We start from the raw sequence: 27,967 nt of genomic DNA on the forward strand, positions 1-27,967 counted from the left end.
GAAGTTGTGGTCCATATATACAATGGAATATTACTCAGCTATCAGAAAGAACGAGTTCTCAACATTTGCTACAACATGGACTGCACTGGAGGACATAATGCTAAGTGAAATAAGTCAAGCAGAGAAAGACAACTATCATATGATTTCTCTCATCTATGGAACATAAGAACTAGGATGATCAGTAGGGGAAGAAAGGGATAAAGAAAGGGGGGGTAATCAGAAGGGGGAATGAAACATGAGAGACTATGGACTATGAGAAACAAACTGAGGGCCTCAGAGGGGAGGGGGGTGGGGGAATGGGATAGACCGGTGATGGGTAGTAAGGAGGGCACGTATTGCATGGTGCACTGGGTGTTATACGCAACTAATGAATCATCGAGCCTTACATCGGAAACCGGCGATGTACTGTATGGTGACTAACATAATATAATAAAAAATCCTTAAAAAAAAAAAGACTCAGTGGTACATATTCAATAGAATATTATACAGAAGGCAAAAACAAACTATAGCGATACACAACAATGCGAATGATTCTTGGTAGTAAAATATTATGTGACTGTCAGTCTCAAAAGAGTATATTTAACAATATAAACTCTTTGTAAAGTCAAAACAAAATTTAAAATTTACTTTGTAGGTACATATAAAAATATAAGATTATATAAAAAGGAAAGCAAGAGGATGATGAATGCAGAATTCAGGTGGCTGGTTAATTTCTGATTTCAAAAATGTCTCCAATTATTACAAAAATGGGCTGCATCTTTCATACACCATCTCCTTACATCTCCCTATAATTTTACACCTTCTTTCATCAAGAGGTGTGGTCCATTTCTCCATCCCTTGAATCTGAACTGGCCTCGTGACTTGCTTTAGTGAACACAATGATACAATAGTGTGACAGTTCCAAGTCTCAGTCTCTCTACCTTAAACCCCTGCCTCTGCCAGAAGAACATGCCCTAGACCAGCACTTACTTGCCCTCAAACTTTGACATCAGAGGTCATGTGGAAAAGAGTCACCCCAGCCAAGGCCATCCCAAACCAGACAGTTCCAGACAACTCACCAATTCACCAGAGACTCAAGAACAAGCCCAGCTAAGGTCATCTGAGACAGTTTCACAGCAGCAGGACTGAGCCCAGCTAAGGCATACACTTGTGAGCTGAATAAATTATTGTTGTTTTAAGCCACTACGTTTTGAGGTGCTTTTTAATGCAGAATTTCCATGGTGATACACAGCAGATATACCACAGGTTGGAAGAGTCAGGGCTCTACTCTGTACATTCTTATTATTTTATGTTCTATGCATTTTTTAACCTATATTTCCATTCATTGACATTGTACACATACTGACAATTTTAATTGTTCTACTGTGTTTCATCTTAATGATATATCAATGCACTTAGCCTCATTATTCTATCATTAGGCAGTACAGCAAAGTCACTCTGATTTTCAAAATGCTAACTTGAAGTAGTACAAAATTTTGCTATTATTGCTTATGTTTTCTACTATGAAGTCCTGTAGATGTGATCTAGACAGATTTTGGAAACACACAGCTCCCTGCCACTAAACAGCTCTTTGATCTTGGGTAAGTAACTTCACTACTCTGCACCTCATTTTCATCACTTATGTGATGGACATGAGTACACTTATCTTTCAAGATTGTTGTGAGAACCACATGAGAAGCTCACTCAATTTTTACATAGTAGGTAATCAACAAGTACATAGTCACATCGTGGAGAGTCTCACAAGTATTACACTTCGAAAAGTCTTCCTTTTCAAAAAAAAAATTTTTTCTTTTCACATTGTGATAAATGAATGATACCTAACACTTAGTTGGATTTAGTAATGAATGGAGAGTGATCTGACACCCACTGGGAAACCAACACCACATACCTTTATCTAAGGTTTAAGAGTCTGTGGAACTAGGTCTTCCAACATTTTGGAAACACATGTACAAGATCCATTAAATAATCTGTGTGCTGACCATATACCTTGAATCAATATATTGGCATTTCTATTTCTATCTAAAATCTAGGTCTGGTGTATGATGTTACCTCCTTTATCTTTCAGTTAAGACATGGCATGAACTGATAGGTAGGTATAATTAAAAAAATCACTCATAATGCCATTGTTTTTAATCAGTTAATAAAAAGCATATCAGTTGATGTCATTAATAACTATTGTCAAGGCTATAAACAATAACTATATCAAAGATATAGGTATTACTTTTTCAGGAGCTGAAGGCCCTAAAAAGAAGAAAAATAATATGCTCTTCAGAAAATCACAAAGGAAATTCTGGAATATACTACAACATGAATGAATCTTGAAGACATTAAGTGAAATAAACCAATCACAAAATAGACAATACTGTATGATTCCACTTACATGAGCTATCTAGAGTAGCCAAGTTCAAAGAGATAGAAAGTAGAAAGGTGCTTGCCAGGGAGTGGGGGAGAAACAGGAAGTTTTGTTAACTAGGTATAAAGTTTCATTTTGCAAGATGAAAAAGTTCTAGAGAATGGAAGCACAATAATGTGAATATACTTAACACCACTGAACTGTACACTTAAAATGGTTAAGATGGTAAATTTTATGTGAGGAGTATTTATACCACAAATATAAAATTATACATACATATATATGCTATATAATCATTTGACTTGGCAATCTAACTTAGAAGCAATTTGCCTAAGCACATAATTACACGCAGAATTAAGTTTTTTTTTTTTAATAATGATTTTTTATTATATTATGTTAGTCACCATACAGTACATCCCCGGTTTTCGATGTAAGGCTCGATGATTCATTAGTTGTGTATAACACCCAGTGAACCATGCAATATGTGCCCTCCTTACTACCCATCACCGGTCTATCCCATTCCCCCACCCCCCTCCCCTCTGTAGCCCTCAGTTTGTTTCTCATAGTCCATAGTCTCTCATGTTTCATTCCCCCTTCTGATTACCCCCCTTTTCTTTATCCCTTTCTTCCCCTACTGATCATTCTAGTTCTTATGTTCCATAGATGAGAGAAATCATATGATAGTTGTCTTTCTCTGCTTGACTTATTTCACTTAGCATTATCTCCTCCAGTGCCGTCCATGTTGTAGCAAATGTTGAGAACTTGTTCTTTCTGATTGCTGAGTAATATTCCATTGTATATATGGACCACAGCTTCTTAATCCAGTCATCTGTTGAAGGGCATCTCGGCTCCTTCCATGATTTAGCTCTTGTGGACATTGCTGCTATGAACATTGGGGTGCATATGGCCCTTCTCTTCACTACGTCTGTATCTTTGGGGTAAACACCCAGTAGTGCAATGGCTGGATCATAGGGTAGCTCAATTTTTAACTTTTTAAGGGACCTCCACACGGTTTTCCAGAGTGGCTGTACCAACTTGCATTCCCACCAACAATGTAGGAGGGACCCCTTTCTCCACATCCTCTCCAACAATTGTTGTTTCTTGCCTTGTCTATTTTTGCCATTCTAACTGGCGTAAGGTGGTATCTCAGTGTGGTTTTGATTTGAATTTCCTTGATGGCTAATGATTTTGAACATTTTTTCATGTGTCTGTTAGCCATTTGTATGTCTTCATTGGAAAAGTGTCTGTTCATATCTTCTGCCCATTTTTTGATTTGTTTATTTGTTTCTCGTGTATTGAGTTTGAGAAGTTCTTTGTAGATCTTGGATACCAGTCCTTTATCTGTAGTGTCATTTGCAAATATATTCTCCCATTCCGTGGGCTGCCTCTTAGTTTTTCTGACTGTTTCCTTGGCTGTGCAGAAACTTTTAATCTTGATGAAGTCCCATAAATTCATTTTATCTTTTGTTTCTCTTGCCTTTGGGGATGTGTCATGAAAAAGGTTGCTTTGGCCGATGTCGTAGAGGTTGCTGCCTATGTTCTCCTCTAGAATTTTGATGGATTCCTGTCTCACATCGAGGTCTTTCATCCATTTGGAGTTTATTTTTGTGTATGGTGTGAGAGAGTGGTCAAGTTTCATTCTTTTGCATGTAGCTGTCCAATTTTCCCAGCACCATTTATTGAAGAGACTGTCTTTTTCCCACCGGATGTTTTTTCCTGCTTTATCAAATATTAGTTGCCCAAAGAGCCGAGGGTCCATTTCTGGGCTCTCTATTCTGTTCCATTGGTCTATGTGTCTGTTTTTGTGCCAGTACCATGCTGTCTTTGTGATCACAGCTTTGTAGTACAGCTCGAAATCCGGCATTGTGATGCCCCCAGCTTTGTTTTTCCTTTTCAACAGTTCCTTGGAGATTCGGGGCCTTTTCTGTTTCCATACAAATTTAAGGACTATTTGTTCCAGTTCTTTGAAAAATGTCCTCGGTATTTTGATCGGGATAGCATTGAAAGTGTAGATTGCTCTGGGTAGCATGGACATTTTAACTATGTTAATTCTTCCAATCCATGAGCATGGAATATCTTTCCATCTTTTTATGTCTTCCTCAATGTCTTTCAAGAGTGATTTATAGTTTCTAGAATATAGGTCCTTTACGTCTCTGGTTAAGTTAATTCCAAGGTAACGTATGGTTTTTGGTGCTATTGTAAATGGGATGGATTCCCTAATTTCTCTTTCTTCGGTCTCGTTATTCGTGTATAGAAATGCAACTGATTTCTGAGCATTGATTTTGTATCCCGCCACGTTACTGAATTGCTCTATAACTTCTAATAGTTTGGGAGTGGCTTCTTTTGGGTTTTCCATATAGAGTATCATGTCATCTGCAAAGAGAGACATTTTGACTTCTTCTTTGCCAATTTGAATACCTTTGATCCCTTTTTGTCGTCTGATTGCTGTTGCAAGGACTTCTAGTACTATGTTGAATAATAGTGGCGAGAGTGGGCATCCTTGTCGAGTTCCTGATCTTAAGGGAAAGGCTTCCAGCTTTTCCCCATTGAGAATAATATTTGCAGTAGGCTTTTCATAGATGGCTTTTATGAGATTGAGAAATGTACCTTCTATTCCTACACTCTGAAGGGTTTTAATCAGGAAAGGATGCTGTATTTTGTCAAATGCTTTTTCGGCATCGATTGAGAGGATCATATGGTTCCTGAGTCTTTTCTTGTTGATATGATGTATCACGCTGATTGATTTGCGAATATTGAACCACGCTTGCATCCCAGGTATGAATCCCACTTGATCGTGATGGATAATCCTTTTAATGTACTGTTGGATTCTATTAGCAAGTATCTTGTTGAGGATTTTGGCGTCCATATTCATTAGGGAAATCGGTCTGTAATTCTCCTTTTTGAGGGGGTCTTTGCCTGGTTTGGGGATCAAGGTAATATTGGCCTCATAGAATGAGTTTGGTAGCTTTCCTTCTGTTTCTATTTTTTGAAATAGCTTTAGGAGAATAGGTATTATTTCTTCTTTGAATGTTTGGTAGAATTCCCCAGGAAAACCGTCCGGGCCTGGAGTTTTGTTATTTGGAAGGTTGTTTATCACTGACTCAATTTCTTCATAATTAATTGGCCTGTTTAAGGAATCAATTTCTTCCGGTTTCAATCTTGGTAGTTTATAGGTTTCCAGGAAGGATTCCATCTCTTCCAGATTGCTTAGTTTATTGGCATATAGCTGTTGATAAAAATTTCTAATAATCCTTCCAATTTCAATGGTGTTCGTCGTGACCTCTCCTTTTTCATTCATAATTTTAATAATCTGGGTCCTTTCTCTTTTCTTTTGGATAAGTCTTGCCAGTGGTCTGTCAATTTTATTGATTCTCTCAAAGAACCAGCTTCTAGTCCTGTTGATCTGCTCTACTGTACTTCTGGTTTCTGCTTGATTGATTTCAGCTCTAATTTTGGTCAACTGCTTCCTCGTGCGTGGATTAGGCCTGTCCCTCTGTTGCTGTTCCAGCTTCTTGAGGTGAGAATATAAAAACTGCATTTTAGATTTTTCTATTCTTTTGAGTGAGGCTTGGATGGCTATGTATTTCCCCCTTAGGACTGCCTTTGCAGTATCCCATAGGTTTTGGACTGTTGTATTTTCATTCTCATTGGTCTCCATAAATTGTTTAATTTGATTTTTGATTTCCTGGTTTATCGAGTCATTCCTGAGCAGGATGGTTCTTAGTCTCCAAGTGTTTGAGTTTCTTCCAAATTTTTCCTTGTGGTTGAGTTCCAATTTCAGAGCGTTGTGGTCTGAGAATATGCAGGGGATAATTTCAATCTTTTGGTATCGGTTGAGACCTGTTTTGTGTCCCAGAACATGGTCTATTCTTGAGAATGTTCCATGGGCATTAGAATAGAATGAGTATTCTTTGGTTCTGGGGTGTAGTGTTCTATATATATCTATGAGGTCCAACTCGTCGAGTATGGCATTCAAAGCCTTTGATTCTTTGCTTAGTTTTTGCCAGGGTGTTCTGTCTATTTCTGAGAGTGGAGTGTTGAGGTCCCCTACTATTAATGTATTTTTATTTATATGTCTCTTTATTCTGGTTAAGAGTTGGCTTGTGTATCTTGCTGCTCCCCTGTTGGGGGCATATATATTTATAATTGTCATATCCACTTGTTGAATACTTCCCTTAAGAATAATATAGTGCCCTTCTGCATCTCTAACTATAGTCTGTAGTTTAAAATCCAATTTATCTGATATGAGAATTGCTACCCCAGCTTTCTTTTGAGGTCCATTTGCGTGAAAGATGGTACTCCATCCCCTTACTCTCAGTCTGAATGCATCTTTGGGTTCGAAATGAGTCTCTTGTAGACAGCAAATGGATGGGTCATTTCTTTTTATCCAATCTGCAACCCTGTGGCGTTTTATGGGATGGTTCAAACCATTTACATTAAGACTGATTACTGAGAGATATGATTTTAATGTTGCCATGTTGCCAGTAAAGTCTTTGTTTGTATTGGCTGTGACTTTCTGTTCTGTATCACTCTTGGGGCCTTTTTACTTTTATAGAACCCCCCGTAATATCTCCTGTAGGGCTGGTTTCGTGGTTACAAAATTGGTTAGTGACTGGCGATTCTGAAATGTCTTTATTTCTCCATCAATTCTGAATGACAGCCTTGCTGGATAAAGGATCCTTGGCTGCATGTTTTTCTCTGAAAGAGCTTTAAATATGCTCCCCCAACCCTTTCTCTCATTCCAGGTCTGTGTAGACAGGTCTGACGTAATTCTGATGCTTTTGCCTTGGTACGTGAGAAATTTCTTTGCCCTGGCCGCTTTCAATACTGTATCCTTGCATCTAATATTTGCGAATTGCACTATGACGTGACGTGGCGTAGGTTTGTCGTGGTTGAGCTTGGGAGGGGTCCTCTCTGCCTCTTGGACACGAATGTTTGTTTCCCTTGCTAGATTAGGGAAGTTTTCAGCTACAATTTGTTCAAATATCTCTTCTAGACCTCTGTTTTTCTCCACCCCCTCGGGGATGCCGATGATTCTAACATTGGATCGTTTCATTGAGTCAGTAATCTCCCGTAACCTACATTCGTGGGCGTGGATTTTTTTAAGACCATCTTCTATTTTCATTTTTTCCTCTATTAACCCATCCTCCAATTCACTAACCCGTTCCTCTGCTTCTGCGACCCTGGCCGTCAGAGCCTCTAGTTTTGCCTGCATTTGGCTCATAGAATTTTTAATTTCTGTCAGATTCGCTCTCATTTCTGTCCTTAGGGATTCTATATTCTCAGTAACCTTTTCGTTAATAGTTTTTTCAATTCTACTCATCATTTTGACCATCGTTACTCTGAATTCCATTTCTGATAATTTGGTTACATCCATATCCATTATTTCTGTGGCAGAGGCCACAGAATCACTGTCTTTTCTTTGCTGGGGGGGGCTTCTCCTTCTTGTCATTCTGATGAAGAGAGGTTGCGGGGTTTCCAGAGCCCAAATTATTGACTGGGTCCCAGGCCGTGCCCCTTGTTTTATAGGGATCTTAGGGATGTGGGCTTCTTCTTTAAAGATTTTATTTATTTATTTATGTGGCAGCCAACCAGCGAGAGAGGGAACAGAAGCAGGGGAGTGGGAGAGGAAGAAGCAGGCTCCCAGCGGAGGAGCCCGATGAGGGACTCCTTTCCGGAACGCCGGGATCACGCCCTAAGCCGAAGGCAGGCGCTCAATGACTGCGCCACCCAGGCGCCCGGGTTGTGGGCTTCTTGATTTTTCAGCCTGCCTTCTGTGTTCTGGGGGAGGGGCCTGCCGCGCCAATACTCAGGCAACCCTGTTTGGTTAGAGTCTCCGTGTCCCCTGCGAGGGAGGATGGGGATGGGCACTCTCTGAGCCGGTATTTCCAGGCTTTTGTTCTCTGGCGGCTTTCCCTGGCGGTTTGCTGTGCCTCTTCTGAGAGTCAGAGCAGCAGCGGCCAAATTTCAGCCTCTGTCACGGAACAGAAGGATTGCGGCCCGTTCTCTACTAATGTTCTGGCCACTTTAACTCTGTTTCTGTTGGTGCTGCTCAACCCTGCAGCGTCCCGGGATGTGCGCTCAACTCGCGCGACCCTGCCCTCACTTCCAGGGCCGGCGCGTCTCTGTCCTTTGTGTTTCTAATGCCGCCAGCCACCGGCCGCCCCGCGCGCTCCCGGGTCTCCCGGTCTCAGTCTATGCCCGGTGAGCACACCTCGATTCTGGAGTTTCGTGAGAAGCCTGGTGGCGCGCGCACCCGGTTCAGGGTCTCAGTCTGCTGTTTTGCGGGTGCCGACCGCGAGTCCGCCCGCTCCCCCGTGCAGGTGGCCCACCAGCCGCCAGCCGCCCCGTGCGCGCTCCGGGAGCTCCCGGTCTCAGTCTGGATCCCGTGAGCACACCGGGATTCCGGTGTTCCGGGAGATGCCTGGTGGCGCCCGCGTTCACGGCTCACCGGTCTCAGTCCGCTCTCTCGCGGGTGCCCTCTGTGTGTCCGCCCGCTCCCCCGTGCAGGTGGCTGCCGCTTCCCGGAGCCCAAACGCGGCGGCTCCCTCCCCCAGAATTAAGTTTTTAAAGATACATGTAGGTGTATTACCTACCTACCAAAACCTTTTGGTAATGTGATTTTTTATTTTTTTTATTAAAAAATAGTTGACATATATGTTACATTAGTTTCAGGTATACAACATAGTGATTCAACTTCTCTGTATGTTACACTGTGCTCACCACAAGTGTAACTACCATCTGTCATCATACAGACCTATTACAACACCGTTGACTATATTCCCTATGCCATGCCTTTTAACCCCATGACTTATTCATTCCCTAACTGGAAGCCTGTACCTCCCACCCACCCTCACCCATTTGGCCAAACCCCCCCACTCACCTTCCCTCTCACAACCATCAGTTTGCTCTCTGTATTTATAGGCCCAATTCCACTTTTTGTTTGTTTATTCATTTGTTTTGTTTTTTACATTCCACATAAGTGAAATCATATGATATTTGTTTTTCTCAGTCTGACTCATTTCACTTAGCATAATACAGGTCTATCTATGTTGTCACAAAAGGCAAGATTTCATCTTTTTCATGGCTATGTAATATTCCATTGTGCATGCATATATGTGTGTGTGTGTGTGTGTGTGTGTGTGTGTATGTCTATCTGTCTATCTATATCCATCTCATATCTTCCTATCCATTCATCCCCTGATGGACACTTAGGTTGCTGCCATATCTTGGCTATTGTAAATAATGCTACAATAAACATAGGGGTGTATATATTTTTTCAAATTAGTGTTTTCATTTTCTTTGGGTAAATACCCAATAGAGGAATTATGATCATATGATATTCCTATATTTAATTTTTTGAGGAACCTCCATACTGGTTTCCACAGTGGCTGCACCAATTTACATTCCTACCAACAGGGCACAAGTGCTGGATGTAGTATGGACAATGTAGCAGTAAGGTGATTTGTCAAGATGATTTGAACAAGAGAAAAAGGATTCTTGCATAATTATATGGAGCTTACATGTATCTGCTGAGAAAGATTGCATGTATTAATCAATCAATACAAACAAAAACATATCAGGCAATAAAACCTCAGAGAAAAATAAAATAGAGCAATGTTGTAGCAAGTAACTGAGTGGCTGGTTTAGATTGTCAGTCGGGGGAGACTTCTATTAAGAGGTGATATATACTGACTGACAGAAGCCAGTCACACAATTGTCAATCAGGCAGAAGAGTTTTCCAAAGAGAACAAACAACGTAATGTTTATGTCAGGAACAACGTTCATATTCACAAAGGAAAAAAAAATCAGAATTCTTTTTAGAAAAATATCCTTTTTTAAAAAAGGGAAAAGGATTCAAAACAGCAGAATCATTTTAACCCTATCATAATAGCCCTGGACTCCACATATTATTGCCTCTACTCCAACCCTTCTGCTTGAAGATTAAGTTCTTACAAAGAGCAACAATCCTTATTAAAAGGAAATGTTTTGTTGCTCCTATGTAAACAAATTTCATTTATTGCTGCAGGCTTTTCCAAAACTATTTAGAATTAGAATATTATAAAATCACAGAAAAAATTTTAAAGAGCCCAAATTTGTTCTTAGGCTGAGAAAGTTTGTTATCACTGTCCAAATCCAGGTGCAAAAACATTTTTGCTAATGTTACAAATACACTACTTAGAAAAGCTACCCAAACACACCTGCAGCTTTTCAGAGCTGATTTAATACTGTGTTAAAGTAAACATATTAAGGACACGAATGTTTAGTCATCAAAAAGTTCTACTGCCCAATTTGCTACTTAGAGTGAATGAAACAAGCTACTCAGATTCTGATAAAGATAAACCTGCATTTCGTGACTTCCTTTCCAAACTCAGTATTATCGGGTAGTACTCAGTGCTTATAAGATTTTTAAATGAGTTTGGTCGTATGACTTACATGATTGAGAACACACAGAATAATGTATAAGGAAGAGGCTATGTTCTGAAGATAAGGCATCAATGCCATATTTCATTTATGAGCCAAGAGAGTTCAGTAGTTATGAATCCAGGCTCTAACACCAGACCACTTGGGTTCTCATTCTACTCCTGTCTTACTGGTTGTTTAAACTTGTACGTAAACTCTATATACTCAGTTTTTCTATCTTTAAAATTAAACAAGTTAAAATATATCAAATGCCCTACAGTGCCTGGTACATATCAGCAAATGACAGTTAAAATAATACTAATTATTATTATACACAAAATACACTCACATCAGTCTACTGTCAATTTATTCACTCCCATCGAAGTTTACATATCTAAATATATATCAACATAACACATAATGAGAATATATAAAGTAAAAAAAAAAACACAAAATGAAAAAAGTCAGCATTATTCCAACAAACACAGAGATGAAATTTTAATTTTTAAAATCTAGTAATTCTGTGATAATTCATTTCAAAGATGTGCCATACATTCTTTTAATCTCATGGCAAAAATAAACGAATGAATAAATCTCCCTGGTTTAAAAAAAGATATCTACGTTTTTTAGAATGTATTAGTTATGTCAAGTCAAAAAATAAGCATACATCTGAAAACTGTTTCAACATTTAAATTAAAAAGGGTAATCATACTAAACAGACCACTTTTAATCACCTTGATTTGGATAATTCTATTCGTAAGATTATATACAGTAGAAAGAACTTAATGCATATCACCCATCTCTAAAATTAATACTGACTCTAATAAAACTCATAGTACAAATGTTTAGATCTCATGATCTAAATGTTACAAATATGAATTTAGTTTTACATATATAAAACATGTATTTTATTTTCTCAGTGGATATTTGCAATCACCCTTGAAAATATGTTTGAGGCAAACAGGGCTGTTTGATGTTGTGGTGGACTGAACTGATTCACGAGAAACTGGAAGGACTCCTGTCTACCCATGCCCTGACACGGGTCCATAGTACTTACTGATTACTGGAAATGAACATCTCTAACTTCAAATGCAGCAAAGAACAACTATGGTGGGCTTCTGTCATCTCCTCTTAGATCAAACACATGATTTTCTGATTATATTTTAAATATTTTTCCCATTAAATAAAAATTAAAACAAACAAGAAAAATAACTTGCCAACTAAGCAAATTAATCACTGAATTTGCTAAAAAAAAAATTGAGAGCAAAATGTAGTATTTTGGCAAATATCTACTGCTCCATTTACTTATTTTTCCCTCAGTAGTGGCTCTAAACACATGAAAAGACAGAGGAAGAGAAGATAAATAAAAAGAGAGTGTGTGTGTGTGTGCACGTGTGCATATACCTGTGTGCATGTAGAACATAAACTGTTTTTAGGTTTTCCAGAAAATCATATGCTATTTATATGTTAACTGTTTTTAATGAATAGAGTAACCAGGAGTTAAAGGAAGTTATAGATTATTAACGATAATTATTACTCTAGTTCTAAGTGATTAATTCAATGACTTGATAAAAAATGAGCAGTTTGATAGGATTGAATTTAGTTTTAAATCTTCATTCAACTTGGTAAAAAGAGCAAAAGACTACATGCCACAGATTTATTTAAATCATTCCATTTCCTTTATAAGATCTTTTCTCTGTTAATTTGTACTAATCAAGTAAAGATTCATTAAACATAAACTATAACCTTCTCACTGAAGGCATGATCCTTAGAAAAAAAATTTTAATCTCTCCGGTAATAAATTCTTAAAGTAGAAAAGAAAACCACTGTGGGCTCTGGAGCCACTCTGCCTGGATTTAAGGCTTTCGCTAGGAACTAGTACATTTCTTAACTTTGTGCCTCAATTTTACTGTCCATGAGATTGTTTTAAAAATTAAATACTAATAAAGAATCATTTTAGTACTAAATGTCTGAATTCCAGTCTGTGTTCAGTAATATTAGCTATTTATATTATCAGTTAAACAATGGAGATATAAAGTAAAAATGCTTTAACTCAATTAGAGAATGTAGTACCAGAATCTGAATTACCCAGGCAGTCAATCTTGATCTCTCAATGAGGAAATCAAGACTTTGTCTTCAAATAAACATTTTCTCCCAAAGCCTTATCATTCCAGTCATCTCTGATACAGTATTCCACTTATTCTTCCTCCATCAGATACCATTGAGTTTCTGCTCTGATTTTTGTCCACTCTAGCCTGGCCTATAATATCTAGAAACAGGTATGATTGCCCTGCTTTTTAGTTCCATGAGTGTAGCACCAGAGCTATGATAACTGAGTGTGTTTTAATAAATCCTTAGACTCTTAAAATGGGGCTTATAAAAGACTGATTTAACCCCAGAGGTGAGGCAGGGTAGTAGGACGGAGAGCTGGTTAGAAGGTGAGGTCCGGGGATAGTTTAGTATTAGATTCCTTAAATATCTTACACCATATGATCATCTATCTCCATTAATAAAGGGGAAAATACTATATGATCATCTATCTCCATTAACTGCACACATACACACACGCACATGTGCACGCACACACACACACACCACTATAAACAGAGAAGCAGCAGACACTATCCCTTTAAAACCAGGAACAACACAAGAAAGCCCACTATCAACAATTCCATTCACCCATGTACTGAAGTACCTTACAAGTAGAATTAAAAAAGAAGAAATTAAGCAAATGATTGGAAGAAAGGTAATATAATATCATTATTTGTGAATAATATGACTACCTATACTGAAACCCCACTCACCCAAACAATCCACTAACAAATTATAAGAGATATAATATATACAGTACAATAAACATTTCTGTAAAAATTAAAACATTTTTCTAAAAAGCATATATTTAAATAAATGTACAAAAGAAAGAAGGCAAGGGAAATACATATTCTAGGGTAGATGTGTATAGGGACCAAGATGTGTATAGCCTGCCCCAAGATGGGCCACTTTGGCATGAACATCATTTTGAGTTAAAAGCAATCCAACCCAGCAGACTCAAAGAAACTCATTAAGTCTATTGCCCACTTTACCAGGAAGAAAGCTATTAATAGAGATTGCTATTTAAGAAAATTATCTGCATAATAGGACACGTTTTGTTTTCCAAACATCTCCATTCACCTTCCTGTAATGGTCTTTCTCTCCTTTGAACACTCAGACTCCTACCCCCTCCTTAACTCATATAAGCATCATGTTGCTTCACTCTCTAGAATTTTCATGTCTGTGTGGATTCCTTATCCATATGCTATTAAATTTGATTTTTTTCCTGTTGTCTCATGTCAGTTTGATTATTAGTCTAACTAGAAGAACCTTAAAGAGTAAAGTAAATTCTTCCACCCCAACATGTGTGAAGAGGAAGAGAAATGTGAGTGAAAATGGGGGATAAAGAAGGAAAACGCTTAATTTTTTTTCGTTAAAAAGACACATAGCAGGGACTCATGGCAATAGTGTGCTATGGAATGAGGAGCACAATCAACTCAGCTCTGTGTTCCCGAGGTCCTTAAATTAAAAAGGAAGTGACAGGCATGACATCAACTTTGTTTTCCAAAACAAATACCTTCAGTGTTCTGGCCTCATGTGTTAATTTTTCTGAACAATTCCCTTCCGTCCCTCGACTCACATCTCATAAATCTCGTATGAACATTTTGTTCTGATTGATCACTAGATAAGTGTTTTTCCTCTCATCTCTTCAAATGGTACTATAGCCAGTGCATTTCTTTCAAGCTTACCTCAGCACCTGGAGGATCACAGCAGTTCCAAATGCAGACAAAATGAGTTCTGGGCACCAACAGTAGTACCACTTGACAGCTGTATTCACAGATTATGAACGAAACATTGCTAGTTGAACGCCAGACTCTTTTATAAAGACTGGTTTTCTAATATCAACATCATTCAAATATTTATGAGTAATATAGAAACTAAAATAATTTTGTTTTTAATCCTCAGCATAATCTTCACCATAAAAATAGAATATATGTCTCTATGTCTAGTAGACACCTTTTTTTTTTTTTTTTAAGATTTTATTTATTCGACAGAGATAGAGACAGCCAGCGAGAAAGGGAGCACAAGCAGGGGGAATGGGAGAGGAAGAAGCAGGCTCATAGCGGAAGAGCCTGATGTGGGGCTCGATCCCAGAATGCCGGGATCACGCCCTGAGCCGAAGGCAGACGCCTAACCGCTGTGCCACCCAGGCGCCCCAGTAGACACCTTTTATATTCTAAGAGTTAAGTGTCCTGATCCTCTGGTTAGTAGAAAAGATAAGTAAGCAGGTAGTAGAACAGATTGATGTGCTTGATGTGTGTGTGTGTGTGTGTGTGTGTGTGTGTGTGTGTAGGAAGATTATAAGTAATGAGTAAGAGAAGGTACAAAAGAAGAAAACAATTCCTGGTAGGACAAGAGTACTAAGTAGGTAAGGCATTTTGAATAAAAGTCAAAGTCAAGTGGATTCGAGGTCTCTTGAGCCTTAATAACTTAATTATATTAATAAAACTTACCTAAGATTTCTCACTATATTATACCGAATGTCTCACCAGATCAGACCTAAGTGGATATCCAAAGCAGCACAAGAGCAATGTCAATTTTTGAAAATCTATGTCATCTTGAATTCTAATGAGGAAAGGAAAACCAGGAAAAACAGAACAATCTGGATGAAGAGAAATACGAACAGCAACATTTCTGCTACTATTAATTTAAGATAATTGCTCAATATATTTGCTTAATAAGTAGTAATAAAAGATAATCTTTGGTAGATAAAATTAGGTAATTTGGTAGGATTTTAAGTGTAAAGGATAAAAATTCCTATTGATCCTATAGGGCAAGAGTGAATTACTTTTTTCTGTAAAACCTGGTATTATTATCATTATAAAATGTTGATGGTGACATGGCTCACTCTTATACTAGGCTCTCATTAAGTAGCTCCTTAGAGGGTAAAAGAACCTCAACTCTGATGGAGCTCAGGACACACTACCCCAAAATATGGCACCTTGGCATTCTGAATATTTTAAGCAGAAGCAGGAAGTACACTCTGACCTCCTCCTTCCTCATTCTCCTTCCTTGAAGTAGTCATAAAACCCTCAGGTTAGAGGTGCCCTCCCTAATATGCAAAGGAAAAGGAGCATCATTATCTCTGAAGGCAAAGGACTGGCAAGAAGAATCCTAACAGACAGGCCTTGCTAAGTGTCCCCCAGTTTATTACAATTACCTCATATTCTTTAACCTATCACATTCCCCCACTACAGTACACTCTTCATCAAACCTAGCATAAAATGTTCAGGTCTGCTTCTTTGGGTATCTATTTCCTCTTGAAGGCTCCCATTCACATAAAACATGTTAAGTTTGTAATCTTTTCTCCTATTAGTCTGTGTTTATCAGTTTAACTTTCAGACCCAACCAGGGACTCTACGAGGATCAACGAAAATTTTCCCTTCCCTACACCTCTTAGAACCAGGAATATCTATACTTCTGGTCAATGGTTTTGTTGTTCCAGGTGGAATTATATAATGTAAATATTTTCCCCTTTGAATTATCTTTCCAAATCTGGCATATATTTCAGGCATTAACCTCAACCTCAGCTTCATTGCATTTCTTCAACCTTTATATTTTATTCTCTCCGCCTTTTAAAATCTTATTGCCAAGAGATTCATATTTCCTTTGCAAACCAACTCAAATTCTTTTGTAGGAATGCAGATTTAGATAGTTGATGGAAAGAGAAAGGAATGTAAAGGGATAGGGATGAGAGGAAGGTGTTTGAAGGCTGTTTCACAGAAGCGTGATCTGGCAACATGGTAGCAGCGGGTGAAGAAAACTGAGATTGAGCAATCTGGTAAGACACCGCAATAAAGGAAGCCAACCTAAAGAAAAACTGAATTAGCAATGTATAAAAGGAGCGGCAAATGGATGAATGCAGGAGCAAGTATAAACAAGAGTCAACAGGAATCCACCATTAATTGTTCTTTAGAACTGCTCAAGTAGATTTAAAATATAAAGCCTCAAGACTAAAAAAAAAAAAAAATGGTATTTGTGTATGGGGAGCAGATCTGTAAAAGAATAACAATGGGAGGGGTTTTTGTATTTTATTATTGGCTTGACAACATTAATAAACAGACATGGAGCTAAAATCCTAAAAGAGAAATCAGGACTGCAGATCTGACTCGGGATAACTGAAAACCTAAAAGTGGCTGAGATGAAAACAGTGAAATACAAGTGAGGTGAAAACACCAAAGAACTGTCTCTGGGGAGAGATCCAAGGTGCTGAGAAGAAGGAAGCAGAGACTGCAGAGATAGCAAACAGCAAACCAGGAAAAAAATGGTAGATTATAAGGTAATAAAAGTCAAAGGAAAGGAACATTTCAAGAAATCCCAAATTGCTGTTAAAAGCATCAGCGGAGGTCAAGCAAATCCACTCAGTCTGAGAAGAGATCCTTAAATTTGTCTACAAAGGGGTTATGAATGACTACTGAATGAATCAACAAAATTTAAGACAATAGCTAAATCAACAACAAAACCAGAATCTAAATAATACTCTGAAGAAAAAGGCTATGACTTCTTCAAAAACTTAAATTGCACTTGCTTTTTACTTTATGATTAGCTGATTTATCATCAATATTGCATTTTGTCTACATCTCTGTGACTCTATTTAGATTAACTTTAAGCTCAACAAGGCTAAGATCTATAACTAAATGTGGCAATGGTGACAATATGTCAAATGTAAAAATAATCAATTCATCTAAACAATGGATCCATTTACTACTCCCTGAGTTAAAATTAATTGCACTTATGAATATGTTCATATTTGTATTCACCAAAAAATAATAATATACATTTGTTGGTAGATATGATGTTTCCTGAAAAGATCAATAATATCTGTAGTTAGTTGCTTGTTGGAGAGACAGAGAAGGAAAAAAAAGAGTCAAAGAGGGAGAGAGGATAAGGGAGGAAGAAAGAAAAAATTCAGTATGTAGGTGTCAGTGATTTAAAATATCCATCCAATTGATAGTGAGCATTTATTGGTATCACATAATTTGCAGTCTCAGTGAGTGTATGTGAAATAATCTTTTGATTTAGTCACACCCTTAATTTCATGAGAGAAGAGCTCCATCCAGTATTTTTGTACCTAGATCTTATTAGGAAAATGTTGAAATGATCTCTCAATAACAAGTTCCATACAAGCATTTATTTAGAAGAATTATAATCCTAATAAACTCGAAACAAAGCCAATTATCTCACAAAAACAAATGAAAAGAATTTAAGAAGAAAGAATCTCAGCTGATAGTATTCATGCTTAATGTAAGTGGACATAGGAATTTAATGAGAAATTGGAAGATATTGCTCTTATAATTAGTAATATAACATACTATAATTAATTAAACTGTACTTTATGTGCATAAAGTAACAAGGCATCACTTATGATACTCAATCCCTACCAATCTAAAGGACAGAAATGATCCATCTTTCTAGATGAAAACATTGAAGATGATCGCTTGTTCAAGCTCATAAAGCAGAAAATGGTAACTGTCAGAACAAAAACTAAGTCAACAGCGTCTTAAACATTAAATTTCAGTCATAGGGCAGACACAGAGATGTACTGCTGCTAGGAAAAGAGCAAGAGCTGGGAGACAGAAAGCCCAACCTGATCACCCAGGCACAGATGTGCAGGGATTGCTGATGTGCTGAAGGTGGATCTTCTATACCCAGCAAAAAATATCATTCAAAAGCAAAGAAAAGTATTTTGTCAACAACTGACAGGTAAGGAAAATTCACTGCTAGCAGACCTGCACAATAAGAAAGCTTAAAAGAAGTTATAGAGGTAGAACTGCACTTTCAAATAGAAATTTTGATCTGCACAGAGTACCAAAAATGATCAAATGGGTGTCAATGTAAAAGAATATATTTTATTTTGAATCACTTAAAAAGATCAGCATCTTATGTGAAATATTAATAATGTATTGTAGAATTTGCAACATGCTTAGAACTAAAGGTATGACAAAAATAGAACAAATATGGGAAAAATGAATGGAACTGGGGCAAAGTTCTCACACACTGTGTGAAGGGGTCATAATATTATTTGAATATAGACTATTAGAAGCTAAAGTTGAATATTACAATTCTTTAGCCTACACTAATTTTTAAAGAGCAATCATTAAAAAAAAAGAAAGTTTAAAGAGTTAAATAAGTCAACTATGAAGATAAAATGGATTTCTAAAAACTGTATTTAAAGGAAGTCAAGAAAAGGCAAAATTTGACACACAGAAAACAGCAAGATTAGGTACACTTAAATCATATACATAATTATGAAAACATAAATCATCCAAATATACCAATTAGGGACAGTGCATGAAGAATGAACTAAAAAAAAGCAAAACTGTCCACAAGAAATCCATCTTAAATACAGAAATATTGGTAAGTTAAAAGTGAAACAGTAGAAAAACTATCATGCCAATACCATTTAAAAACTCAAGTAACTATATGAGTATCTGACAAAGTAAACTTCAGAAAAAAGAATTATTACCAGGAATAAAGTGTATATTTAAAAAACGAAACAGGAGTCAATTCTTGATGTTTATGTCAAGAAAACACAGGAATCATAAAGTGTATGCATCAAAATACATAAAGCAAAAATAGATAAAACTGAAAAAATATACAGAAAAATCTATTATTATAGTTGGAGTTGGCAACACTCATCTTTAATTGACAGAGCAAGTAGACAGAAAATCAGTAAGAATACAGAAAGCCTGAATACACAACTAAGTAACTTGACCTAACTGAATTTTTTAGAACATTCCCCCTACAAGAGCAGAATATTTTCAAGTACCTCTGGGACAGTCACTGACATAACCCATATTCTGGGGCAAAAAATATATCTCAATAAATTTTAAAAGAATGAAATAATACAGAATTTATTCTCCTTTCAAGACAGAATTAGACAAGAAATCAGTAACAAGAAGATATTTCAAAAATCTATAACATTTGGAGGTTAAACGACAACTTCAAAATAACTCCTGAGTCATGAAGGAAATTTTTAAATCTTTTGAATTGAATGAAAATCAAAACAAACATCAAAATTGTTGAAATGCAGCCAAAACAGTGCCAAGATGGGAAAGTATAGCATTAAAGTTCATATTGGAAAAGAAGAAAAGTCTAACATCAATATCTAAGATTCTACCTTAAGACGCTAGAAAAAGAAAAAACTAATCCCAATGCAACTGAGGGAAATGATAAAGAGCAGAAACCAATGAAATAGAAAACAGAAAAACACTAGAGAAAAATCATTAAAGTTCAAAATCTAGTTCTTTAGAAATATTAGTGAACTCCCATAGAGTTAAATCAGGATCAAATTACTAATATGAGGAATGGAAGAGAAAACATCCCTACAGATTCTACATACATTAAAATGACTTAACACAGTATTATGAAATTTTTGTGCCTATATATCTGATACACAAATGCAATGAAAAAAATTATCTGAAAGATACAAACTACCAAACCTTATTCTGAAAAAATGTCCCTATTATCTACAAGAAATTAAATTTGCAGTTAATAGCCTTCTCACAAAGAAAATGTCAGGACTAGGTTTCACTGGTAACTGCTACCAACAATTAAGGAAGAAATAATATTAACTCTACACATTATTTCCAGAATATGTGAAAGAACAAGTAAAAGTTCCCAAGGCATTTTATGGGAGCAAAATTACCCTGATACAAAATGAAGAAAATACATTACGAGGGAAAAAAAAAATCCATCAACTGGAGAATGCATAAATACACAAATTGTTGTCCATCCATAAAACAGAATATTACTCAATAATAAACAAGAACAAACATATATTCAACCTCATGGTCACAAAAGCCTTAATGAAAAAACAGCTATATACTATACTATTCTATTGATATGATATCCTGGAAAAGGCAAAGAAAGCTCTAAGGACAGAAATCAGATGAGTGGTTGCCAGGAACTACAAGGAGGGCATAAATATAAAGGGGTATAAGGAAACTTTTTGGCATTATGAATATATTAGCATCCTGACTGTGGTGAGTGTCTCACGACTATGTATGTCTGTCACAACTCATTAAACAATTTAAAAACATCAATAAATGTGACTTTCAAAAATGAATTATAAAATTAAAGGACAAGCTCCCTAGCTTCAAGAAATATGGTTGGGGGATAACTGGGTGGCTCAGTCAGCGTCTCCCTTTGGCTTGGGTCATGATCCCAGGGTCCTGGGACTGAGTCCCTCATGGCCGCTCCTTGCTCAGCAGGGAGCCTGTTCCTCCCTCTGCCTACCACTCTCCCTGCTTGTGCTCTCTCTCTCTGACAAATAAATAAAATCTTAAAAAAGAAAGGAAGGAAGGAAGGAAGGAAGGAAGGAAGGAAGGAAGGAAGGAAGGAAGGAAGGAAGGAAGGAAGGAAGGAAGGAAGGAAGGAAGGAAGGAAGGAAGGAAGGAGGGAAGGAAGGAAGGAAGGAAAGAAGGTTGGTTAGGTGACTGCTTCCAGTTAGCTTTCTCGGTCAGCCTCAACAAATGAGCAGATCTCACACTGTTCTCACGATGGCCTCCGAAAATCACTAAGCAAGACAATGGTTCTAAAATCAAATAATCTCCACCAAGTGTGGGATCCCTTTAACAGATAATCTGCTTTGCAAACACTCCACTGACCTGACAGAGACTTTGCCAGGTGAGCATCAAGGTCTGACACCTCCCCCTGTCTAATTTTGCTCCCAATCTTTTCTTTTTATGTTTTTTTTTTCTTTTTTACTTTCCAGCTAACCTTTTGAATTCTTGACTCCATCTTTGTGTCTGCTTCCTAGAAAGGCTATTCTGTGATAGACTGTACCTGGAATAGTCTGAAAAAGCAGGCAGTAAAATAGGCTTTGGGGACTATATCTCTCACCACGAGCCCTTTAGTAAAGAGGTCAACAGCCCTCGAGGTAAGTGGTGTGCAGACAACCCCAGCACAAGGTAGTGATCCAACTGTTAAAACATTCATTCACGTGTGGAAAACTGGGATGCTATACGATTAAAGTGGAATGCCTTAGCCAATGGGATGATTCAGGCATTTGAAATATATGGGGAATGATACAATGTAATAACAATGCAATTACATAAATAGTTGTTGCTAAATTGCACTGATGCCCTAAAGGTTGAGGACAATTAACCAACAACTGTAACAAAATAAAAAAAACTAGTTTCTTTGCTAGCTTGCAGAGAAGTCCTCACCTCATGCAGTGGGCAAACACAAGATGAATCCAGCACAGGACTTGATAGTCTCAGTGGCTCAAGTCCAAAGACACTCAGATAGTCACAGGGGCAGGTCTGTTACAGCAAAATCAAAATTCTGATTAAGAAAACCTGGGATCCTGACATACAACTGAGTATGTGTTCCCGAAGATTCTGACCTCCCCAGACCTCTTCTGAATCCTCTGAGCCTGAAGAAGTGATCTCAACCTCTCCATTAAGAACCATCAAACTCTCACCACCAGCAGCAGCGAAACAGAAGGAAAATATAGAGGTCTTTCTCCACAAGACAACATGCGTCCACCTCAGGAGATGTCCCCGATTCTACTTCTGGCCCTCAAGCCTATAAAAGAGTTAAGTCACAGCCAGGGACATGTTAGGTCTGATAAGAGAAGAAAGGGACATTACCCCAAAGGAGCTGCAAGACCTACACAGCAAATAGAAGCAGGACTGGAAGATAAATCTAGACCAGGAAAGCCAGAAATAAGACTGAATATATTAGAATTTGTGGACCTGCTATACCCTCTCAGAACACAAGACATAGCATTTTGGTAAGGACCCCAGAAGATGGTGAAAACTCACTGCTAAGGTGGCTCCAAGAAACTGGAAACAAGCAATAACCCACAATGACTACAGTTGAAATGCCTAAACTGGAGAGACAGAATTTTAAGGGATTAAAGGCTCAGAAAAATAGGCAGGCTAGAATGGACATATTCTGTGAGGCCAGAAGATCCACCAAAGTGTATGGGCCATGGAAGGACCCGGAAGATACCTAGTCACCAAGGTCATCAGAAATACACTGGTCAGAATAAAACCAAAATCACTGAGAAAGATAATCAGTGGCTCTCCTCTGCAAACCAGGGTGAGTATAAAAGAGCATGTCAGGGCACCTGAGTGGCTCAGTTGCTTGAACATCCAACTCTTGATTTCGGCTCAGGTCATGATCTCCGGCTCTCCGGGATCAAGACCCACATCAGGCTCCACGCTCAGCATAGAATCTGCTTGTCCCTCTCCCTCTGCTCCTCCCCCACCCCTTGCTCCCTGTCATTCTCTCGAAGATAAATGGATAAATCTTAAAAAAAAAAAAAAAAAAAAAAAAACATGTCATAGACATTAGCTTGCTAAAAGGAATGGGAATAATAGTGTCTTAAACTAATACTAAATATACCCCAAGGACCCAATATTCAACCTGTGTCACAAATAGTTAAGGTCCATCTCTCCATCACCCGTGGAAATAAATGGAACTTCTCACTACAAATGGAAATTCTCTGGAACTTATGATAGGGATTCCTCATTAATGTACCTTGGCCAGACCCTGGAGAGAAGAACATTCTGTCTTGACAAAAAGTTCACCAGCTAAACTATACCCATTCTTTCTCCCGAACATTTAGAGCCTCTGCCTTATAGCTACTATACCAGCTGCCATGAACCTCAGTTCAGGACAGGTGAGAGATGATGTCTACATGATAATAAAGCGGAGATGGTTTTGAAGCAAAGGTTGTGGGAACCAGGAAAATGCAGAGCCCACCCACCACCACCACCACCACCCCAGAAAATGTGGAAGTAAGTGGCACAGCCTTAGGGGAAAAAGTCTTCGCAAGGGAACAGGGATAAATTAAGACAAAGAGGTAGAGAGGATGATTTATGAAGGAGGGGAGTTTGTCACAGAATTAAGTCAAAATGGATGTGTCCATCATCACATCATTCTCTGCCTGATTAACTCCTACTTATCCTTTAAGAACCACGCTAGCAACCCTGCCTTAAAAAGAGCTTTCCCTGTTCTTCACATGCCCCAAATCTTGACTTAGTACCGCTTCAGGGTGTCACCACAGCAACTATGACAGAACGCATTCTTTTCTGTTGTAATTGTTTTTATTGAGCTATAATTCACATACCATAAAATTCAAACTTTAAAGGTGTACAATTCAATGTTCTTAGTATATTTACAAGTTGTGCAATTCTCTCCAACATCTAAGTCTAGAACATTCCAACACATAAAAAGAAGCCCCATACCCATTAGCAGTCATTCTCCATTCACCCTTCCTGCCAGCCCTAGGCGACCACAAGTCCCCTTTCTGCCTCTATGCATTTACCGATTTTGGACATTTTATATAAACAGAACTATACAATATGTAGTCCTTTTGTCTGGCTTCTTTCACTTAGCCTAATGCTGTCAAGGTTTATCTATGTTGTAGCATGTAACAATATGTACTTCTCTCGTTTTTATGGCTGAATCATATTCCATTATGTCTATATGCCACATTTTTTTTACCCATTCATCAGGTGATGGATATTGGGATTATTTCCACTTTATGGCTACTATCAATAATGCTGCTATGAACACTGGTGAACAAGTTTTTAAGTGAACCTATGTTTTCGACTCTCTTGGATATATGCCTAGGAATGGAATTGCTGGGTCATATGGGAACTCTGGGCTCAACTTTTTGAAGAACTGCCGAACAGTTTTCTATTTTATATTCCCACCAGCAACGTACCCGTTTTTCATTTATCTAGCCCTCAAATTTCTTGAGGGCAGGTACTATCTTATGTTCTACCATATCCCCAGCATTTGGCACAGTGCCTAATGCAATACGGTTGTGCAGGAGTGTTTGTAAAGTGAATGACTAAATTAAAAGCCCAATAATTTCTTTTCACTTTATGTCTTGTTTTGGAGAGATAATTATCAAAATACCACTTCATCGCAATGCTCCCTCCCAATACCTTTAACTTTCTTCTCTCCAGACTCCTTCCCCTCTGAAACTAATCTAAGTAAATAACATACTCTTAGGCACCAACACTTGAGATGGGTGCTCTATAATCACGAGACTGAAGGATTGGGATCTACTCAGGACTGCTCACTTGCACATTAGAGAAGTTAATATAATATAATCTGATGGTAGAACCAAGTGTTTCCAAGTTAGCAACAATTGGCAGACAGGCAGATATTCATGTATATTTTCAAAATGATTCTCCTGCAAATATAGGCCCAAGACATATTTGACTGTAGGTCACCCTCTGCGGGCCCTGCTGTCAATAACACTACAATAGACCCAGGAGGGAAGGGAGCAAAGTGACTCCCACATGGGGCCAGAGGCAACATATGGGGCCCATCCCATTACAAAGGCAGCCAGAGAAGCTCTGCAGATGAAAGGGCCTTCCAATTCTAGCAGCTCTGGGTGGGGATTAGCCTCCTGCAATTGGTACATAAGTAGCCTGATGACTTCCAGTTCTGGCCAGTTAAAGAGACTATTGAAAAGAGTAAATACTTTGATCCTCAAACACGAAGAGGACATATGCACTTACACTTTATACATGACTGACTTCGCTTGTTATGAAATAGGACACATCTTTAATAAAATATGAACATACATTAAAATTCCCTGTCAAATCTCACGAAAATCTCCCCACTTCCGCTCCTGATAAACATTTACTAATACGGAAAGAGAAGACTCCCCTGATATTTTATATAAGACACATCACATTGTACACATATACTTTGCATCATTTCAATTTTTTAAGACTAGAAGTTATATGTAACTGTGTTCAATAAATTCTCAAACTTTTATATAAATGACATGCGAAAAGCAGCATACCCACCCAAAGGCTGCCCATGTTTCTAGAACCTGTGAACATGTTACATTACATGGAAAAAGAGACTTTGCAGATGTAATGAATGTTATATACCCTAAAATAAGGAAATGACCAGGATAATCTAGATGGACTCAGTGTGACCACATGAGCTCTTAAAAGGAGAGATCTTTCTCTGGCTGGAATCAGTTGCTGCAGAAAGAGAAGTCAGAGAAATTTGAAGGGTGAGAGAATTTCGAACTGCTCTTGCTGGAAGGGGACCACATGGAAAGCATGAAGACAAATGTCGGCAGCCTGTAGGACCCCGCGGCGCAGCCCCCAAAATGACAGCGGACAAGGAAATGGGGACCTCAGTTCCATAATCACAAGAAACTGAATCTGGCCAGCAACCTGAATAAGTGTGGAAGCAGATTCATCCTCAGAGCCTCCAGGCCGGGACTCAGTCTAGCCAACACCAGGATTTCAACCTTGCAATGTACTGAGAGGAGGACCCAGCTAAGCCACTGTCCTCTTGACTTCTGACCCAAAGAACTATGAATAAATACATTCCTGTTGTTTTAAGCCACTAAGTTTGTAGTAATGTGTTATGGCAGCATCAGATAACTAATATATTACCAAATGTCAGTATATTAAATTCCAAAATTCCATGGTAATGAAACACAATAACCACTAGAACAATCAATTAAAATTGCACACTCCTGGAACCAATTCATGTTCCACTACCAAACGTTATTTGTTATGATAAATACATGGGAGATTTCTACCCATAATTATGGGGTAGTTTTTAAAATTACATCTAGGAATAATATGCCAATTTCTAAGTAATTGTCCTCTCCAACATGTACAACTTTAGCATTCATTTTTAAAAAGTAAATAGATAAGTGCTTTGTCACATCTTTCATATTGGCTTATCAGTTGATACAGTTCACTTTAGGTATACATCTTTTTTATAATATGTTTAATATATTTAATTAGATTCCTATTTCGTGTAACCCTATATTAGTCACATTAACAAAAGCTGGTGACTGTTAATAAAGTTGAATGAATCAATGCTTTCAAAAATATGTACATAAATGATGTCGAAAGTTTACAGGTCTCAAAAATACAAAGAATACTAAGGCGAAAGTCACTTATATTTTTAGTATATAAATATATAAGGCCAATAACATTGACTTATTTTTTTAATAAGACTTTATTAGTCTAATGACCGTATTTTGGTATTTAGGTTTCTTAAATTAGTACTCCAAGTTGCATGTGGCTTCTTGCAAGCACACCCCAGTTCCTCCAGTTCCTGATCTGAAGAACACACGCTTAGGATAGTCCAAGCTCTACCTGCTCCAGCCAATGTTTCTAAATTATAACAATGCCAACGAAATTGGACTTTTCCAGAGACTCTACAATATGATATAAAATCTAGATGTGGAACACAGACACTTACTTTTTCTGAGTTCTTTCAGCCAGCCTTGCAATCTCTATCGCTGCCTTCCTTGCTTCAAAATCTTCCCTTTTTACCACCTCTCCAGTCCCTCGGTAGCCTAGCTCCACCAACTGGCGGGCCAGGCCTTCATCCTAAAGAGGAAAATAAATTTTAAGATTTGTGCACGAATTAGACCCCCTATTTTATTCAATGTATACTGAATAATTGTTTTGAATGAAAATTCAAATTTATTTTTTTTAAATGAGACATATGAGATACAAAGGCTTAGAATTCTTTTTAACAATACTTTCATAAGCATCAGATTTGTCACCCCTTTCCCACAGATGTACAATGAAGAAGAAAAAGGAAACATCAGTCACTAAATTTTCTCTAAGGGATTAAAGGACAAAAGTCTGTTGTGTTTTTAATTCATTTATGAGAGCAGCTGTAGATAATTAATAGAGTATCTTTAAAACAATAAAACTGAGACAATAGTACTATACAAGAAAGACTTTTAAAAAACAAATTGCACAAAAAGAGAATTGGGTTGCTCCCCATAAAGTGCAACATTTCAGAGACTTACTTCCTTGAAGTCAATGAACTGATGACACAGAGCATTAAAACTTCAAATACAAAATAAAGAGCAGATGAATTTCCTATTTAACTGGAAAGATATTGTTTCCACATAACGTTGGTACCAATAAAAACAGCAAAGTAGAAACCCAGAAAGATGACAACAAAAAAGCTTCAAGCTGAAAAAAACTTCCTCACAATCCTTCAGCTCTTTTGTATTTCAGCTACTTTAAGAAATGTCTCACACATTTGCTGTTTCCCCATAATCTGAAAAGGTGTTGTTTTATATTAAATTACTAATGTGAGGACGAAAGCATTATATATATATAAAGAACATTATATATATATATATAT

At 37.6% G+C, this 27,967-nt stretch overlaps 1 protein-coding gene across 2 annotated transcripts in view; it reads right to left on the reverse strand.

The window, feature by feature from the left end:
* The window catches only part of CFAP299 (cilia and flagella associated protein 299), a 596,514-nt gene that overhangs the window by 545,896 nt on the left and 22,651 nt on the right, over window positions 1-27,967 (reverse strand). For both annotated transcript variants that reach the window (XM_008693276.1, XM_008693275.1), the window contains exon 2: window positions 27,062-27,192. In XM_008693276.1, the coding sequence (XP_008691498.1) occupies window positions 27,062-27,192 (131 nt within the window). The remainder of the gene's footprint in view (window positions 1-27,061; window positions 27,193-27,967) is intronic.

Source organism: Ursus maritimus, unplaced genomic scaffold (assembly GCF_017311325.1).
Source record: "Ursus maritimus isolate PB19 unplaced genomic scaffold, ASM1731132v1 scaffold_8, whole genome shotgun sequence".
NCBI lineage: Eukaryota > Metazoa > Chordata > Mammalia > Carnivora > Ursidae > Ursus > Ursus maritimus.